The sequence below is a fragment of the Pan paniscus genome, chromosome 1 (assembly GCF_029289425.2).
Source record: "Pan paniscus chromosome 1, NHGRI_mPanPan1-v2.0_pri, whole genome shotgun sequence".
Lineage (NCBI taxonomy): Eukaryota > Metazoa > Chordata > Mammalia > Primates > Hominidae > Pan > Pan paniscus.
The window spans coordinates 65679866-65699986 of NC_073249.2; the positions used below are offsets into that span (position 1 = coordinate 65679866).

General features: G+C 42.0%; 1 protein-coding gene across 5 annotated transcripts in view; it reads left to right on the forward strand.

Moving 5' to 3' along the window:
* The first annotated feature begins 1491 nt into the window (after positions 1 to 1491).
* Positions 1492 to 20121, forward strand: part of COLGALT2 (collagen beta(1-O)galactosyltransferase 2) — a 109164-nt gene continuing 90534 nt past the window's right edge. The window contains exons 1-2 of one of the 5 annotated variants that reach the window (XM_034942264.3): positions 1495 to 1704; positions 1983 to 2190. In XM_034942264.3, coding sequence (XP_034798155.2) covers positions 2180 to 2190 — 11 coding nt within the window. In that variant the 5' untranslated portion in view covers positions 1495 to 1704; positions 1983 to 2179. The other 4 variants (XM_063603554.1, XM_034942269.3, XM_034942275.3 and 1 more) reach the window with 4 other exon arrangements.

A 20121-nucleotide genomic window follows, 5' to 3' on the forward strand; every position in this document is an offset into this window, starting at 1 on the left:
TGGTTTTGCAGAACAGTGGGGAGGGCTGACGCCTTACTGCACTGTGGTGGGAAAGATGGGAGATGAAGAAGTGGAGAATACAAGTATAGATCTCTCTTCCAAGGAGCTTGGTCAAGCAAAGGGATGACTAGAAGAAGACACAGGATTTTTTTTTAAAGCTTTTCTTTCTTTTTTTTTTTTATCGGATAAGAGAAGACTGACCAAGTATTTAGCTTGAGAGAAAGGAGTTGATAGAGATCAGTTGAAGATTCAGTAGAGAGTGGAATGATAGAGAAAAATCATGGGCTAGAAAGGGAGACCTCTCCCTTTCTAGTCTGTGATCAAAGACCCTGTCGTGAGGAGGCACCTGCAAGTAAGAAAGGTCTTGGTAGGGATGCTAGTTGGAGACAGTGGTGTTGAGGGAGTTGGATGAAGGAGGTGATATACCTCAAAAGACAGTAGGGAAGACTTCTAATAGTTGCTGAGAAGGATTGATAACAACTAATAAAAAGACTATGGGACAGACCTGAGGGTGAGTTGGGATTGGAGATCATGAATGTGCACTGGCACCAAAACACCCTCCATACTTATCTATCAAAGGCTACACAATATATCTTCAAAACTAAATATCCAGCCGAGCATGGTGACTGATGCCTGTAATCGCAACACTTTGGGAGGCCGAGGTGGGCAGATCACTTGAGCCCAGGAGTTCCAGACCAGCCTGGGCAAAATGGTGAAAACCTGTCTCTACAAAAAACAAAACAAAACAAAACAAAAATTAGCTAGGCGTGGTGATGGACACCTGTGGTCCCAGCTACTCGGGAGGCTGAGGTGGGAGGATTGCTTGAGCCCAGGAGGTCGAGGCTGCAGTGAATTGTGATCGTGCCTCTGCACTCCAGCCCCGGCAACAGAGTGAGGCCCTGTCTCAAAAAAAAAAAAAAAAAAAAAGTAAATCTCCTTTAGCAGTGTATGCCAGCAGTTTCATTTTATGTGCTAATTGTGTTCTTCCTTCACCCCTTCTTTTCTTCCTTATCTCTTCTCTGCTCTCCAACATGCGCGAATTTTCCCTCTTTGTTACTCTATCATATTGGCTTATTACGGAAAAAGAAAACCAGCTAAGTGAATTTATTCTTTCACAGCCCTCCTGTGAGGAGGCTTACTGGGTTCACAGTAGAGTGAGGCTTCAGGACAGTGTCTCCCAAGGGCTTTCTTTTATTTTGGGGGGTCTGATCTGGCTCCAAATTTCCCCAAGTCTTCAAACTTTGTGTTATTGGGTGTCTACTCAGTCAAGAATGAATTTCAGAAGTTGAGTATATAAGAAAATACGACATGCTGCCTTTGCGGTGGTTAAACAAGTGTTTGTCATAATCGTGAATAGTTGGGGAGACTTTTCATTTTAGAACACTACTCAGTCAATAGGTGCATTATGAAAACTGGATACATTGCATCACTGTGAAGGGCTTCAGTCTGCGGTTTGCAAAAGCAGAATAAATTTTCTTGGGGTTGTACCGTTATGTACACACACACACACACACACACACACACACACACTCACAGGCTCATTGGCAGACAGGGCCACACCTCGCGGCTCTAGGGAAGGCCACAGACCTCAGCTGTACGAGCGGAACCTGGACTACAGGAACTTTCCGCAGGACTCAGGGCACACAGCCCCTCGGCCACTACTGTCTGCGAGCCCGAGGCGCAGGGGAGCGCCAGCGGCTGCAGGTACGCTGCGCACCCGCACTGGGGCCTGGGCGGTGCAGCGGCGGCGGGAGGGTCCTGGGAACCGCAGCCGCCGAGGCCAGTGTGTGAGCCGGCCGGCCGCGGCAAGCCGCATCCCCCGGCCGCCCCTCGCAGCCCCTTGCTCCCCGGCAGCCGCCGCCGCCCTCAGGCAGCCCAGCCGGGCGCTCGCGCCAGGACCTCCCCGCCGCCCGCCTCGGCCGGGAACATGGCTGCGCGCCCTGCCGCCACCCTCGCCTGGTCGCTACTGCTCCTCTCCTCAGCCCTGCTCCGCGAAGGCTGCCGAGCGCGCTTCGTCGCCGAGCGGGACTCGGAGGACGACGGAGAGGAGCCGGTGGTTTTCCCGGAGTCGCCCCTGCAGAGCCCCACGGTGCTCGTGGCGGTCCTCGCCCGCAACGCGGCGCACACGCTGCCGCACTTCCTCGGCTGCCTGGAGCGGCTGGACTACCCCAAGAGCAGGATGGCCATCTGGTGAGCGCGCACGGGCCCCGGGCCGCCGCGGCGGGACGCGGGGGCGGCCTGCCCAGCGCGGACAGCGCCCGGAGCAGCAGCTGCAGGGCGAGGGAGCCGCTGGAGGGGCGGGGGGGCACGCGGAAAATCTGGCGCACACACCCCCTCGCTGCCCGCGCCGGTGGCTGGCGGATCGGGCGGTCAGGCTGCGGAGGGACGCGCGGGTCAGTGTGCGCAGAGGGTGCTGATGGGGAGGACCAGACCGCTGGAGCTCTGGAGGGTAGCCTGCGAATTGGGGCTTTGTCCCACAAGGGGCATGGGGGACACCCCTCAAGGGGACTTTCAGTTCCCTCCCTTTTAACTCTCGAGGTTTCCTCTTTCCCCACCTCATACTGCTAGCCCTGACGTGAGGGGATAGGGTGCCTGTCGCCGTATTCCCATGTAGATACGACAGATGGAACGTAACTGCGGTTGGCCAGGGGTTCCGCAGTGGCTGGGGCGCCGGAGTGCGCTGCTCTGACTTTCCGGTGCCGAGCTCCTGCTCCAGGCTGGAAATGTGCTCCTAGCTCTCCTAGGGGGACCTGGACCTAGGGGTGGAGATTGGGCGGAGCCCGCGGAGTGTGCCCAACCATGGCACCACCGTGGGCCTGGTCTCCTGCGAGCGCTCCGGGCTGTCCCTGCCGGTGCATCGGGGTTCCACGTCCCGGGGAGAGACGAAGACGCCCTGGGAAAGATAAACAGCCAAGTTTTGTCCCCGGAGGAAAGAAGCTTGGACCTGGTCTCTGTGTCTGCTGCGGGGAGGGCCAGGGGATCAGTGCGGGTGCCTGCCCGCCCCACCTTGTAGAACTTGGTCGTCTCGCACCTTTTATAAACGCGAGGATCCGAGGGCGAGAAGTTAGTTGGTGGCCAGGTTAGCCGCTGAGTGGGTTGTGGAGGATAAGGAGGTGGATGCTGGCCAGGGGAGATGTGCTGTCAGGTAGGTACTCGGACAAGAAGACTCTGGCCCCCTGAGGAAGACAGAGCCCAGGTCACTCTGGAGCAATTTCTGTCTTGTGTTGATAAAGGGAGCTGTTCTCAGGCGAGACACATCCTTAAAGCAGCGGTTGGGCAAAGAGAGGAAGAGGAGTAAAAGCAGCAGCTAGAATTGGCAGCCTCAGAGTACCTGGTGGGAGAGGTGCAAAGGTGCGAAAGCAAACGTGATATAGTACAGCTCTGTGCTGTACACTGCTTTACTATACACCCTGCCATACGTGACCGCCTGGCGGAGAAGGGCATATTATGTGGAAAGAGAGCACTGGGACAGCCAGGCTTTAAACCAGAAGGAAGGATTTTTTTTTAACCACTTCGGTACCAAAAGAAATTCACACATATCAGTTACTTTAGTTGTTGTGTTTTTTTTAAGAGATATTTTAAAATATGGTTTTGATCTTTATGCACGATTTAGTTTTTTAAAACGTTACAGTATTTACCATAAGAAGTTGGTGAGTGGTGAAGCAGGTGTCAGGCACATGCTTTGCTACCTGATTTAGAGACATTACCTCTTTTTATCATACAGTAAACTTTTAAGAGGATGCTATGATGTTCATTTTGCAAAGAAAGAGACAGACTTGCATCAGTTCAGTAAGTCACTTAAAGTTACAGAATTAATAAATGGTGAAACTGGAATTTGAACCCAAGGCCACCCTAAAAAGGCAGGAAACATGATATAAACAAAATTTACATAAGCCTATAATCTACAAATTAGGAGACTTGAGTTGTTTATTACTAGTTTGATATGTGATTTAGGGCTGGTTGCTTGGGATCGATAGGCATCAGTTGCCTCATCAATAAAACGAGGTAGTTGGAATAAATGATTTCAAAAATTCTTTATGGCTCTTGAATTCCATAGATTTTGCAATATAATTAGGATCAACCAGCATCAATGTACATCCTAAGTTCCCTGTAAGTTCCAGATGGTATGGACACTGGTGTCTTACTTAGATGAGAGAATTCCAGTTCTGCATAGACCTTTGAAATCTGTTGTCTTTTATGTCCAGCATTGGCAGGTTAAGCAAGAAGTGCAAGGCCATGCTTGCGTCAGTCATTGAAGACTCTTCTTTGAAAAATCTTGGTTCTGTCTTTAAAACATTGTGTAATTCTTTAGGTAACAATAATACAAATCCCAGTTTCTAAATAGTTCTTTTCAGCTCACAAAGGAGCTGTAAAGAACCTTTGGAAATAACTTTCATGCACTGTTAACTCATTTGATTCTTACTACCATTCTGTGAAGAAATAAAATTATCTCTATTTCCCAGAAGAAGAAATGTGTTTAAAGTGATTGACTTACTCAAAATTACATTTATTTATAAATTCCACACATAATAATAAGAGCTCGTGGTTCTTCTAAGAACTTCACATTCATTTTCTGGTTTAAGCTTCAAAATGACCCTATCAGATATGCACTGTTATTATACCACTTTACAGGTGAGAGAACTGAGGTACAGAGAGGCTGTACAAGCATATTCTTCTAATGCATTTTTTAAAATAAGAACCAGCCAGATCAGGGCTGAAAAAAAGTGTACTTAGATATGTGTGTTTTTTTACAGATAAATATGATTCATTTTACTGGGCAGTGTAAGGTGATCTGAATGGCTTTTAAAGGGTTTGGGGAAGAACCAAATGATTTATAAATCAGATTGGGGCAGTTGTATGGATATGGATGTCTTCTTGATGAGTGGACACTTAGTTTGAACTCAGTTTTGAAGGAAGAGTAAAAATCAACTAAAACCTGGGAAAGAAGGATGGCTCTAGAAAAAGGGATCAGCAAGGCAAAAAACAAGCAAAAAAAAAAAAAAAAAGATAATAGGGCATCAACCAGAGTTTTCTCTCAGGGAGTTCAAGTGGGTGGCAGGTCTAATGACTGCAAGTCTCCAAACAGATTGTATTGTACCATAGAATCTCTTTGGAAATGCTGACTTCTGGTCTGGCCCTAGGGGAATATTTGGCTGGGAAGCTTATGAGATATAACACTCTGATGGGAGGTGGTACCTCAGTTTAGGATGTTACAGATTTGAGGTGCTTCTGCCGATTGCTTGCCTCTAGTTTCTCATTCCCAAGCTCTATGCAACATTCCAAGATGCCAAACTGATTAGTATCCATTCTGCAAAGCCAGCACATGCTGATGTCAAAAATGGCTGTGAGCTACCCAGAACTTTGTAAAATAGAACCACAGTGAATACAGAGCCACACAGAATTCAGCTTCCTCTGAATCTGACCACAATAACTCACTCTGTGCAGACTCACTCTTCTCATTCATCCACTCACGGGCTAGAGGAGCGTCTGATTTCTGTCCCAGATGGGTCAGTGAGAGACCTGGCTTATTGATCACATTCAGACTCCCCTGTTATGTGATAATTTTTCTCACTTTAAGTTCTGGACCAGATCTGCACTGCACATACAGATGAAATGAGTATCATCAAATTGACCTGGAAGATACTGTTGTTGAAGAATGTCTGCAGTTAGTCAGCATCAAGTTTATTCAGATTAGTCTGAACAAAGGAAAATTTATATTTTAGAGATACTTTGTATAAGCAAAAAGGAAAGATTTTTACATTTACCTGTCTGATCTCAAAATCCACCAAACTAATTGTTTTCCTTCAAATATCACAATCCTGTGATAAGGACCTAAGGAAGATATCTATTTCATGTGTCCTAAAACCTGCACTAAGTTTTAGGGAATTGGGAATATGCTGAGATGAAGGGAACTGTGAGGCATTGTGACAAGTGGCAGTGTACTTCAGTGGGTTCTCCTTAATTCAGTGGAACCATGAGCAAGTAGCCTTAGCAACAGAGGGAAGGCTGACCTCATCCTCCTTAAACCTATGATTAGGGAGAGTGGGGCCAAGTACCATGACAGTGAAAACTGAAGCATGGCGCAGGGAAAAACATTTGCCCCAAATGAAACATTAAGTTTTTCTTTTGGAGAGCCTGCTGTTGCTTGTGGGAAGACAGTTGGGATTCACAGAGTCTGTGCAGGCACAAGGCAGTAACTGCTATGTAATTACAGAAAGATTTGGGCATTTTGTTTGGCAGAGTTTTGAAAAGTAACATACTAAATTGGGAACCACTTTATGGATTTTTAAATAAAGAGAGGAGCTTCTGTTGACATAAACATAAACAGTGATGAGCTGGGGGATGGTCCTAACATTTTGCATACTACTTTATTTCTGCATTGTTTGGGGATTATCTTGAATTTATCTCCACATTTTAATGTCCAATCAGTAGCATTTTCATAATTGTTTAACTAGAAATACTAATATACTTTGTGTTTATAAACTGTTCCAAACTAGTATCAGTGACATTTTTAGCACCAGTGGTAAGAATGATGTCATATTTTATCATTACACTCTTGATATTAAATGTTGTATGTTATCCCTACAGATAGAAGTTTTGGTTTATGGCTGAAAAAGCAGATGATGCCTTAGGCCCCTTCTGTCTGTTAGTCTGTTTTCCTCACCTTTTTCCTCCTTTCCTCATTTTCCCAATCTGGTAGTTTAGCGTGGAGGGCATCAACCAGAGTTGGAGGAAGAAATATACAAGCTTAGGGTCAGATAGACTAGAGCATAAATCTTCTGTGTGATTGTGGGCACATCAGTAAACCTCTAAGACATAGCTGCCTTATCTTCAAATAACTAATAGTAACACCTGTCTCAAAGAGTTATTGTTACAAGTAAATGATATAAGGTATGCACAGTGTCTTTTACATAAATGCTACTAACAGTGATAGTTGCTATTTCTTTTGAATCTTTTCCTTTTTCTCCTATCTCCTTTACCTTTACCTTTCAAAATCAAGATTTTAAAAAATCTTCAAATGGAAATTTGTTTAGTTTCTTCTTTCCAACAACAACAAAAAATATTAGTATAGGAAACTAACATTTATCTGGATGCAGTGGCTCATGCCTGTAATCCTAGCACTTTGGGGGGCCGAGGTGGGCAGATTTCTTAAGCCAAGGAGTTCAAGACCAGCCTGGGCAACATGGTGAAACTCCATCTCTACAAGAAATGTAAAAATCATCCAGGCACGATGGCATGCACCTATAGTCCCAGTTACTTGGGAGACTGAGGTGGGTGGATTGCTTGAACCTAGGAGGTGGAGGTTGCAGCAAGCCGAGATTGAGCCACTATGCTTCTTCCTGGGCAACACAGCGAGACCCTGTCTCAAAAGAAAAGAAAAAGGAAAAGGGAAGGGAAGGGAAAAATAAAGAACTAAGGAAGGAAGGAAGGAAGGAAGGAAGGATGGATACATTCATGGAGGCACTGTTCTAGACACTTTGGTATCAAAACTGATTTACTCCAGACAACAACCCTAGGTGGGAGATGCCATTACATTCTACTCTATCACTTTACACAGAAGGAAACCGAGGCACAGAGAATATAAATAACTTGCCTGAGGTCACTAGGCTAATGCATGGTGGAGCCAGGATGTGACCCAGGCAGCTAATGTTGCAGACCGAGTACAGATGGTCTGCTTAAGATCGTGAAAAGACCAATTAGTTCTAGTTTTTGCTTCTGTCGGTTGACCCAACTTGGGAAGATAAGAACGCTAGTGTTTCTTTCAAATAAGAATTGTCATTTCCACTTGAATGATGCAAGGGTCTTAGTGGTTCTCTTCCGCTGTCTTGATAATTTCATCACTTAGTTCAGGCACTTTTTAGTGAACTCTAATCTGTTTTGGTATATTTCATAGGGACAGATTATGACTAAAATGTGGGTTGTACATAAATATGCAGGTCACTTGCTGTGATCATAGCTACATAACAGTAGAAAGAAATTTCTCAAGTATTATTAGTGGCAAATGATTAAGGTGGCACTAATCATACACGTATTGGCTACATTTTCAGTTCATATTGGTAAAATAGAGATTCCACTTTTCAGGCTTTTTAATCAGTAGTCTTAGATTTGGTTGTCCCCTAAATTCAGCTTCATTCCAAATGATTGAAGAAATTATCAATCCTCCCTGCAACCTCCAATTTCAAAATATGATTGGAGCTCAGAATATTTCCTCTCGGTAAAAACTGAAGTGACTAATAAATGACACCAATCCTGTTGTTCCAGTTATGACAGCTTAACTACAGAATTAGAAAGAATGCCTAAGTTGCCCTGGTTTTATTATATTGAGTTCCATGATGAGGCATCTAAAGCACAGGGCAGTTAAGAGATTCCCATGGTGATTATGGAATGAGATAACTGATTTCTAGATTTTTAATCCTGTGTAGCTGTTTTAATGCTGATTATTTTATAATGAATATCCTTCTTGGTTTAAAGGAGCATGGGGAGTATTTTAAGCAGAGTTTGGTTTTCTCAGATCTGTTTTTAGCTCCTTTATCCAAGTGATTAGGCCAGGGAGTTTCTTTGTGACTCCAAATACATAAGCATGTGCTTCTTAGGTTCCTTTTGCTTGTCTGTTTCTGGTGGTCATAGGAATGAACAATGAATGCCTTGTAACTGAGAAGGCTGCTGGTTGTCCCTTGGTTCTTTTTCCAACACTTAAACGTGCACTTGGGTCATATTGCTGTGTGGCACCGTCTCCAAGTCTATGGCACAGTATAGTAGGACCATTATAAGGCTTATATAGGACTATAGTAGGACAATAATAAGGCTTGTTTCTGCATATTTCTTGACATAGCATAACAACATACAGTAAAGTCTGAAAGAAAATCATTAGCCTATGGTATGGCCACTACACCTATTCCGCAGTTACCATATCATGAAGAACTTTTACCATATGTGTTTAAATTATAGCTATTATTCATCAGGAATTACAAAACATATGTATTCTATGTTTTGACATTTTTATTTCAAAAGAGTGACTTGTTCATTTAATTGCATTTAATTGATATGTTGTTAGCATATCAAAAATTGTTAGTTTTTAAAAATTTGAATCCCTTAGGGTCTTTATGGGTTTTTAATAGTACTTCAGTTATTTTAAGAATTTGCTCTTCTGACTTTTTTAAATGGGAAAGTAATATACTCGCATAATAATTTTTTTTTAAAAAAAAGTATGATTGGGAATATCACAAAAAGTAAATCTCCCATCTACTCTATACCACCTGCCAGTGACCAATATTAACACTTTCTTTCATATTTTTCTAGAAACTTTCTATACATGTACATATATCCTTTTCATTTTAACCCAAATGTGAGTGTTTTACATATCCAGTTCTGGATAAGTGTGATATTTTAAAATCCATCTCTCTATCCCATGTTCTTTAAACACTGCCAGCCTATCTACAGCCATGCCCTGGGTGGCACAATAAAAGCCAGCTTCATATAACACCTGTTCCAGGCAGGTACTCTGAAGGCCTCTCTGATAACACCCATCCTGCTCTCTTGTCCTTGTCTCTCTGGCCTCTAGAAGGTCTGGCCCTAATAAAAAAAACTTTTTGATGAGGTGTAATATTTATCCAAAAGTTCATATATCATAAATGTATAACTTGGTAACTTTTCACAGACAAAACATGCCATGTAACCAGCACCTGACCTTGCCAGGCCTGGATTCATACACAGCAACTATTGTTGGAGCTGAGTAGCTGCTGTCCCCTGGATTTTGTCCAGGCAGCCCAGTCCCCATCAGACCCACACTGTGTGCACTTGCAGTTAGTCCCCGCTGTCTTTCTTTGACTTGACTTGCCTGACCCATGTTGACATTTGGGTGGTGAGCTTTGCTCCCACCTCAGGCTGCTGAAGGAACCCCAGGACCCAAGCAGTAACTGCTTTGGGGAAGCAGCAGGCTTGGCAAGCTGCCAGCGAGTGACCTAGTGGTAAAAGGATCAGGATTGTATTACTTTTCCCTTAGCTCTCTACTCCTCTGGTAGGAAAGCTGTGCATTAATGTTCATAAAAATAAAAATCTCATTATAGGTAATAATTGAAAAGTCAGGTAGAATATAAATAGAGTGGCTGTAATTAATTTGCTGGAACTTTCTGTAGTTCAGATCCGTGAAAATGCAGCATTTGTGGTAGGTGGCATTAGCCAAGTCTCTTGCATGAATTAAACCTCAGATTTGGCTGCAGGGCGTTTCTTTTCCTTTCTAGGAGCACCATACAGAAATCCTTTCAGAGTTAGACTTTGAATAATAGCTCCATGACATCTTGCCAGGGCTGACTTTGTAACGTGTTTCACTTAATTGAAGCAACAATTATTATTTTAGTTGTTTGTCAAATTCAGCAAGCTAAGGCCTGTCCCCTGACTTGTTGGTTTAACTGATAAGATTTTGTTCGTCTGCAAACATAATGCAAAATAATCTCCTTCCCTCCAGTGTTTTCTGATTAATGTTTGAAGACATCTTAGAAGATATGTCTTTCAGAAACACAAATAATAACATAATGATCTTGGAATAGTGATCTTGGGCTGTATACCCCCAAGAGTATGGTAGAAGATGAGTCTGGGACAAGCTGCTGAGCTGAAGCATTTTCATGAGTACCTGATTTCATTCACACATTGGCTTTATTGGAATAGTTCATTACCTTCCAGGTTGAATCACTTCAAGACCTATTGAGGGATACATCAGGCTGCAGAGAGGAGGTTCCTTACATAGAGCTTTCCCCATTTGGACTGCCAAGCCCAAAGTGCATACAATTGCTGCCAAGAGGGAAGTAGGACTGTTTCTTTCCAGTCCCTTTTCTTTCTGAGAGTGATTGTATATGTTTTGGAGATGGGGAGGGCAGTGGTGAAGGCAAGTATCTCATTCTCACAAGAGAGAGACATAACTCTAAGACAGGAGAGTCTGTGGAGGTACATTGATTGGTGTTCTCCCTGAAAGCCATATTAAGTGAGAAACTGCTGCATTTTAGAGTCTTGGGAAAGGTAGAATTTTCTAGAGACTAACAGTAGAACTTAAATTCTTGGGATAGTTGTGAAAAGTGTGTTTGTAGACATTTGGGGCCATAGCATTCCCGACACGGAGTCCCTTGCTGGACTAATAGACTGTTTTTTAGTTTCTTGGTTGCCAGCCAGCCCCATAATCCTGTCTCAGCACCACACACCACAATGATTATGGTTTACACCCGCCAAGATAGTGGAAAGTTGCTGCCAAGTGGAATCAGGATTTTTCATGTCATCACTGCACCATTGAACAGTAAGCTTATATGCAGCTTCCACGCCACTGCTTTCCTTGTGCTAGAAACAGGTTGAGCGGGAGAGTATTCAGACAGTCAGACCATCTCTTGTGTTGCAAATGGATTTTGTGGAATTGGCATGTAAGGCTTGAAACAGCCAGCGTATGAAAATATTTTAGAAAAGTACAAGCCTCTTCTCTGCCTTTCCTCAATCTTGTTAGATTTTAATAAAATTTATTGGGTACATTGGTTTCCATTGTAAGCTTTTTATTTAGCAAGACAAACTATGGATTTCTAAAACAATGGATTTTTAAAATGTTACATCCTTTTATTTATTCCACCATCACTGATTGTCTATGTGGATAAATCCAGGTAATCATGTTGAAATTAGTAATTGAGGTGGCCTAAAAGTGACTTGTCCCCATTGGTCTAGTTCATTGTCCATGAGTGGACATGGTCCTTACCATTGTTCTGCCAACCCTTTAGTGTAAGGCTGCTGGATTCAACTAGTGTTTCCCAAATACAGGTTCAGAGGCCAGTTGCATCACAATACCTGGAGCATTTGTTAGATACATGGATTTCTGGGGCCCATTTCAGTCACATTCATCAGATGGTCCACAGCGGGGTCCTAGGAATTGGTGTGTTAAGCATGTACATAAGTGATTTGGATGTACTTCTTCTTGGTTTGGGAACTGCAGAAGATGATCTCCTAGAAGGCTATGTATGCACTTAAAGTACAGATCATGGGATTTTCAGAGTTTGGAAAGTTGGCATACTCTGGAATATTCTAAACTTCAGATTCCAGATGCTTAAGCCATCAAAAAGACCAAGGGGTTTTCTTATTAAGAGAAGTAGTAATGTACAGGATTACATAGGAGAAACCCAGCCAGGCATGCATCATTTGTGTTTTTTTGTTATTATTATTAAGTCAAGCACATATGTTCCGTCTCCATCTAACAGTGACTATTTTTTTAAAAAGATTTTTTAAAAGACAGTGCCCCAAATGTTTTACCCACTGTATGAAGCTCCTTGCACTGGGGCTCAGTATAAAACGACACTCCCTCACATTCTTTCTTCAGTGTATCTTACACAATGAGTTCATTAAGCCTTTAGTATTGCAGAAGAAAAAATACCTACTAATGAACATCTTATGATAGAGTACAGGGAAATCAAACCAGTGCATTTCTTTAAACTAAGTAGAATTCATTTGAGCCACTTCAGTCCTTATATACCCTAATCTTGGTTTCTTTGTTTCTTGTATTTAATTTTCTTAGATTTTTCCCGTTGGCATACCATTAAAAACTCCTCCCCTCATTTGTGACAAATGTAAACAGTCTACTAAATTAGCCTGTTTTTAGTAGCTGGCAGTTCAGCCTTAATTACATGATATTACAAAGTCCCTAACCCTGGTGTCTTCACTAGCTATGAACTCAGAATATGGCTTTTTAGAAATTCACACAGTTCTGTTCTGCTATACAGAGGATTGTTCTGAGTTTGTTGCTGCTGCACAACAAATATTTTTTAAGAAGTTGATATAGCAGCATTATTATAACTGCATGTACAGCAGCCACCTGTGGGGAAGATTGCAACTCAGTTGTTAAGTCTTATATGGTTCCATACCCTATTTTCTTGTGCTCTTTTGGTGACAGGGCAAAAATTCTACAATAAAGTTCTTAAGTTTATGCATCCACTTTATTTTTGTATCTTTTATCCTTCTCAAAAATGTGAACTGCATACCACAGCTTAGCACATCCCACCAAGAAAACAACAATCACCTGGAGATGAAGTGAGGCTGGTGGCAGTGGGGTCTCCAGGACAGTTTCCTCTAGCCAAAAGCAGCCTCTTTCATTTTTCCCTAGTGTGCAAATACGCTATCTGTGTTGTCCTGTGAAAGGTCTTGGAAGCATTGCTCATGCTAGGCTGCTTTGAGCAAGTCACTTAGTTTCTCCTGTAACATAAGGGAAATGTGCTAAAATTGTGCTTTTCAAATGCAGCCACTTATTGGAATCATTTGATGATCCAGGGCAATTGACGTATTTTGAAAACTTCCCAAAGGGTGGTAATATGCAGTCTTGCTTAAAAATCTCTAGATGAGATGTTCTCTGAGTCCTTTCCTGACCTAACACTTTCCTCTTCATGGGGATAACCATATCTGAAGAATGTTCACATAACTGCGTAATCGATGCTTCCTGGACCCTCAGCCCAACTTTAGATCTCTGGGGGGTGGGTTTAAAAAATCCTTTTCTAGGAAGCTCGTGGTATTTTATCCTGTTTTATACTGTGCGAAAGGTGTTTGCTAAGAGTGTTGTCTCCTTGGGAAGGCACGTGCTTGATGATGACTGAACTCCCAAGGAACGTGGCAACATGAGAGCTAGCCTTGCAATGGCATATATTGGACCTTCTTATGAAGGAGCTGTGTGCACCAGGTAGAGAAGCAGCAGCTGCCCGGGAGGTCCTTCCTTTGGCACACAGATGGTTGCCTCTTGACTAAGGGAGCTGCATATATCAAGACTTCTGAGCACATCTAGCCAGGCTCTGGCCAGCTCAGGATTCCTTCCTACAGTATGTGTTTTGGTGTGTTGCCCAGCTTTGCTTTTAGGTTTCCTATTTCATACTGGTCTAGGGCCTCTAATCCTCTCTGGGTATTGAATTTCTGATGTTACTTCTAATGGCTTTGGAGATTAGCTTCTTTTGTTTCCAGATTTGCATAAACAGTGCTGCCTTTGTCCCCTGGTCTTGACCCAGCTTCAAAGCTTTGACGGGCATCAAAGACACACTGGATCCTCATTTCTTAGGCATCAGATGGCAGCAATGCCAGCAGGTGACTGAAGGTTATAGCCCCACTTTTGGGCCAGTTTTCTGTCTCTCAGTCAGAAAAGATTAGGTTACATTCTGCCAAGTCCTCTGACAATGGTTCTGAATCTTAACAGCTTTCATAACGCCTGTGCAAATACCATTGAACTAAAGGGGAACTGCTGGTGTTTGTCTAAAGTGGAAAGGGCAGTAACTCCCTAATATTTGCTGAACTCTCCTTGCCCTGTGAGAGGCAGATTATTAAGTGTCCCTCTGGAAAGCATGGAACCTCCAAGCCCATTGGCCAGACTTTGCTACTGATAATCTTCTTGTGAGGCCCAAGACCTCATTTTCTCATGCATCTTATCAAAATAACAGCAGTAGTAGAACTATCAGTTGTCTATGCGTGGATTGTCAGTATGTTGGATATGTAGAAGCCAGTTTTGATAACAGGTCAGCTTGGTCCAATCATCCAACAAACCCTTGAGCTGTATCTCTGTCTCTGTGTTGCCTAATACTTGTATGTTTAGAGAATGGAGCCTAATTTTTATCTCTGCTCAGAAAAAAAAAAAAAAAAAAAAAAAAAAGCTGAGGCTGGGTGTGGTGGCTCACGCCTGTAATCCCAGAACTTTGGGAGGCCAAGGCAGGCAGAACACCAAGGTCAAGAGTTTGAGACCAATCTGACCAACATGGTGAAACCCCATCTCTACTAAAATACAAAAATTAGCCGGGTGTGGTGATAGGCACCTGTAATCTCAGCTACTCGGGAGGCTGAGGCAGGAGAATCACTTGAACCCAGGAGATGAAGGTTGCAGTGAGCCGAGATCATGCCACTGCACTCCAGCCTGGGCGACAGAGTAACACTCTGTCAAAAAAAAAAAAAAGAAAAAGAAAAAGAAAAAAGCTGAAAGGTATTCAGCAACATTCCATACAGAGCATTCCAGTACCAGTAATATCTGATTTCTTAACTGCTCTTTTGCATTGTCTATGTCATGTGCCACTGTATTTTCAAATTTTCTTGAATTCTTTGCTTTGCCTTGCCCTCCTACCTGTACAATGAGGGTTGCATAGGCTAATCTTTCAAGACTTTTCTAGCCACCACATGCTATGTATTTGAAGTTCCACCACTAATGCCATGAAAAATGAAACAACTCACACTATTGCCACATTATTTAAGATGGCATTTTGAGCTTTTTTCCTTTATTTTTACTTAGATTTGACTTCTTCTGTAGTTTTGACTTATCCATGTCTCAAATCCTTGGTGATTAGACTGATGATTCATATCTATATAAAAATTGTAAAAACTTATTTGCCCTCTAACCTGAGTGAAAATGCTATCTTTTTTCATGAACAACAGAAGCAAAGAAAGGCTGTGATGAGAAGAAAAAAAGCCCAGAGAATTATGTCAGAACTATGTCAGAGGAGATAGTTCCAGGTCTGAAAACTAGGAAATCTATTGCTGTTGACTCCACTAGGAGTGGAATATTTGCAGCATAAGTGTACGTGTTGCAGGTATTTGGTTAGATTTAATTTTATCATATATACAAAATAAGTAAGTGCAAGTCTTCCCTAGAATGCTTCCGGCACCGCCCCCCACCACCCCACACACTTTTGGAAAAAGCAAAAACAGCAGTTTGACATTTGCCATTGTGATGGGAAACGATATGTGTGTTTGTTATTTGCAAGAGTTACTGGTGTTTTTTGCTCAGTCTGCTGTGTAAGGAAAGCAGCCTGCATTTGCACTTTGGAGGTTAGAAGAACCTGCCAGTTGGAATTCAAGTCTCACCAAGCTAGTGGATTATTACACTGAAGTGATAGCTCCTCCTATGGAAAGGCTTTACTTCACAGTAGTGTCATTATATAGAAATACTAAACATTGGCAATGCCTTCAGAGGCCAAAAGCATGAGTGTGATGAAAGGTCCTTGTAACATGAAGCTGGTTGGGGCTACCTCCCTCCTTGCTGACACTTTAGGAGCAAAACAAAAGTCAAAGGAAGTAGAGATATGGGAGACTGAAAATCACTTGTCTCCTGAGTTTGAGTTTATATGCTACAGAAAAATCAAAATCAAGAAGGCAAAAACTTTCTTTTTCAAGGAGTCTTCCCCTTAGTAACTCTTTGACTTACACTAGGGGTTTAGTTTCTAAAATCAAACACTTCCCTTTACAAGCTATAACTAATAAATAAAAAAGCACATCCTTCTGCTAGGTCAGAATTATCTCGAGAAAATACTGCTCTTTGGCTGACTCCCTCATCCCTCTCCAGTCTTGGCTATTCAGCTGATACTCTCCAGCTGTAGGCCAGCTGCCTTGTTTCCCTGAAATGCGGTGCCAGCTGTTTTGAGTTTCTTAAGGAAGGTTTCTCTTGAGTGCATTGGTAACACTAGGGCTCAAGCATGAAAGCATAAAATGCCCTAATGAGTTTTCACTTTGATATCATAGTCAATGTGATTTAATGGACTGAGGGTGAAACTATTTCTGCCCTGAGGCAAAACAGATTTTGAAGCTTTTCTCTCTCTTCTTTGTAATAGAGTATCTGAGATTTAGTGTTGCTTCCCCTAAGCTATATATCAGTTGTCAAGTATTAGATAACAAATTGCCTTTGTGTTCTATAGCTTTGAGCCAGAAAGCAACAGTTTCCCTTATTATTTTGATGTCAAAGGAGCAGAAGAACCATACTCTGTGTTTTACCTTCTGAAATAATTTCTCCTGAATTGATTTTTTGGAGTGAATTTAGAGTTCTCATTTTTATTTAAATTTCACTCCTACTTGTACTAACATCGTCTATTTGGCTCCATTTTCTCCCTTCTAATTATTTTCTTTCTGTGTTTCCAAACAGGCATTTTTCTAGGTAAATCTTAAGGCTTCTCACATTGGGGATCAAGTTTCCAACACATGAACTTTGCGGGACACATTCAAGCCAGAGGAGTCACTAAAAAGAAATTAATACTTTCTTCAGGCTCCTTAGTTAATTTATTGATGGATTGATCTATTTATTTATTCGTGTAATTAGTTTTAGTCATTGTAGTAGAAATTCAACTGTCTTATCTGAAATAATTGGGAGAAGGTGTTCTTCCTTTCACCTTGTACAGAATGATTATGACTTTAAAAATCCAGACAGATAACTCTTGTCTTCAGCAACTTTACAGATATATTTGCCTTCCTTAGTTTTTGAGCCCTAAGACGATAAGGGTTACACATGGCTACAGCCTGCAGTTAAGTTTACTCTGGCTGCCAGAATAATACAGTATCCTTTCCAGACCCCTGAACAATCAACTGTTAACAAGTGAGATCATTTTTGGTAGAAGAATTGCATATGTCATTGTCTCAAAAGAGACATGGGCTGCAAATCCTGTCTGAGGACTTGCTTCCAAATACTTGTTCAAACTCCTCCCAGCTTTGTCTGCACTTGGCATTAATCCCACTTTGACATTCAAAGAGCTTGAGTGCTGCACATTCTCAACTAAATAGATAGTAAAACAAAACCAGTTACTTGTTATTAAATACATAGTGAAGGGGGCAGTAGTCATTTTATTATTCTTTTCATTTATTCTGTCACTGTCTTAGTCTGTTTTGTGCTGCTATAACAGAATACCACAGACTGGGTAATAATTTATAATGAACAGAATTCATTGGCTCATGGTTCTGGAGGCTGGGAGTCCAAAACTGAGGGGCTGGCATCTGGCGACGGCCTTTTTGCTACATCATTCTATGGTGGTAGGGCAAGAAAGGGTGAGAGAGAACAAGAGAGGCCAAACTTGTCCTTTTATAAGGAACTCGCTCTCATGATAACAAACCCCCTCATTCAATAACAATAGTAGTCCACTCATGAGGGCAGAGCTCAAGTCCCACTTACCTCTTGAATGTCCCACCTCCCAACGTTACCACATTGGGGATCAAGTTTCCAACACATGAACTTTGGGGGACACATTCAAACCATATAAGTCACTAAAAAGAAATTCATACTTTCTTCAAATGCCTTAGAAAAGTAGAACGCTTTAATGAGTTTTTTCAAGTCCTTTAAATGTTGAAGTAGTGTATAAAAATACAAGGTTTGGGAACCTCAAAGGCTTGCTTTTTAAAAACAGTGAACTGTAACAGCACCAACCTCTCCCGATGGACCCAGTGATCCTTGCCTCCTGGTATTCACTCCTATAGTCTCGTGCCATGCTGAATCATGTGACTTGACAGGATAGGCAGAAGTGAGATCCTGTGACTTCTCAGGCCAGATTATAAACGGCACTTCAGTTTCTGCTATGGATTGCTTGCTCTGGGGAATGCCAGCCCCCATGCCATGAGAACATCCAAACAGTCCCAAGCAGAGGCCCACATAGAGAGAAACTAAGGCTTGCAACCAACAGCCAGCACTGCATCTAAGTACAACCTCATGAGAGACTCCAAGCAAGCATGTCATAAGGGCTTGACCCATACAATCTAAGAACATAATAAATGTTACTGTTTGAGATGCTGGTGGTACAGATGTAGACCCTGCTCTCACAGAGTTTATGGTGCACTGGGAAAGACAGATGATACACAAATAAATAAACGAAAAAGATGATTTCAAAAGATGTGTTAAGGAGAAAGTAAACCAGAATAATGGGGTAGAGCTCTGATAGGAGCGTATGCTGTATATAATGTGTTCAGAGAAAGGCTTTTTGAGAAGGTGCTATTTGAGCCCCAAGGCCTGAATGATGAGAAAGAGCCATCTTGTCAAGATGTTGAGGAGGGGAGGGATGGAGAAAGGGGAAAACAACAAAGGAGGTTTGTATGGCTGAGTCTTTTTGGACTTAGGTCAGATTTGCCTTCAGAATAGCATGCGATTCTTTGAGCTTCTTGAGAGAAATATGGTCAGTTTTCAATATCATCAACAACGGTATATAGTATTTTTTCATTTTAATTCTTACCAATCCATTTAACTATATTATTCAACATCTACCAGTTAGTGGAATGAAATATTATTTGCTCTGTTAACTCTTGTTTATTATATTAGCAAATCTGCTACCTTAACATCCTCTGCATCCTTATTTCACAGTGGAATATTCTCAACTTTTTCTTGGCTCTTCTGTCATCAATGGCAGTGTCATTACTAATAGGATTCGGGGGCAGGGGCAGTATTTATGAAAAAATGCTTTATTTGAAAATAACAAAATTAGACAAAACATATCACTTAGACAATAAATGAAGACTTTCTACACTGCCATCCAATAAGTCTAAAAACCAGGCAAGTGCTGGACACCAATAGATCTGCATTTATCTCTTTTCTTACTTACAGCACAGGTTAGGAGTTTTGGAAGGACCTGCTAAATTTACAGCATGCATCACTGCGTTTTAGGTGAATTTTTTGCTGTTCCCTTATGCTTCTCCTTGTTTCTTTAGGCATGGAGCAAACATATGCAGAAATATATAGATCAGTGTTTTGGATCCTGCTCTGCATCTTCCCACAGAAATCATTTGAATACTGTCCACTTTTGATGTTTCTGTTTCCTTGGTTGATGTCACAGCACATCTCATCTTGAATAAAAAGAGCGCTTCTCAGATTGGCACTGGGCTAAACAGAGCAATTTGTTTTGGGTTTGCTTCAGTTTGTACTTAAGTTCTGAGTCTCAACAATGGAGTGTTATTCCTCTGAAAAGCTCTTCTATCATTTTCGATTCTTTGAGGCTTTGATTTCTGCATCTCCTAAAATAGGAATGAGGCCACCAAACATAAAAATATGTATTAAGAACAATCTGCTTTAGTTGAATATTTATTTTCTATTTAATCTAGTTCATCAGTTAACATAACAGAGAACTTTGTCAGGCCCAAGTATAGGTAAAGGGTACTCATTACTGATTTAAAATGAGAAACCCCATAAATCAATATTTGAGCTATATTTCCTGCATAAACCCATTAGCTCTGTCCTGAGGAAAAGTCTCAATGCGTAATTATTTCAAACCAGTGAGCTCATAGCTGTCTGCTTGGCACAGCTCAGCTCTGGTTTCTTCATGAAAAATGAGATAACTGCCAGGATTTTTTCTGTCTCCTACCTGAGCCCTCACAAGTACTGCTTTTCACCTCAGTGGACTT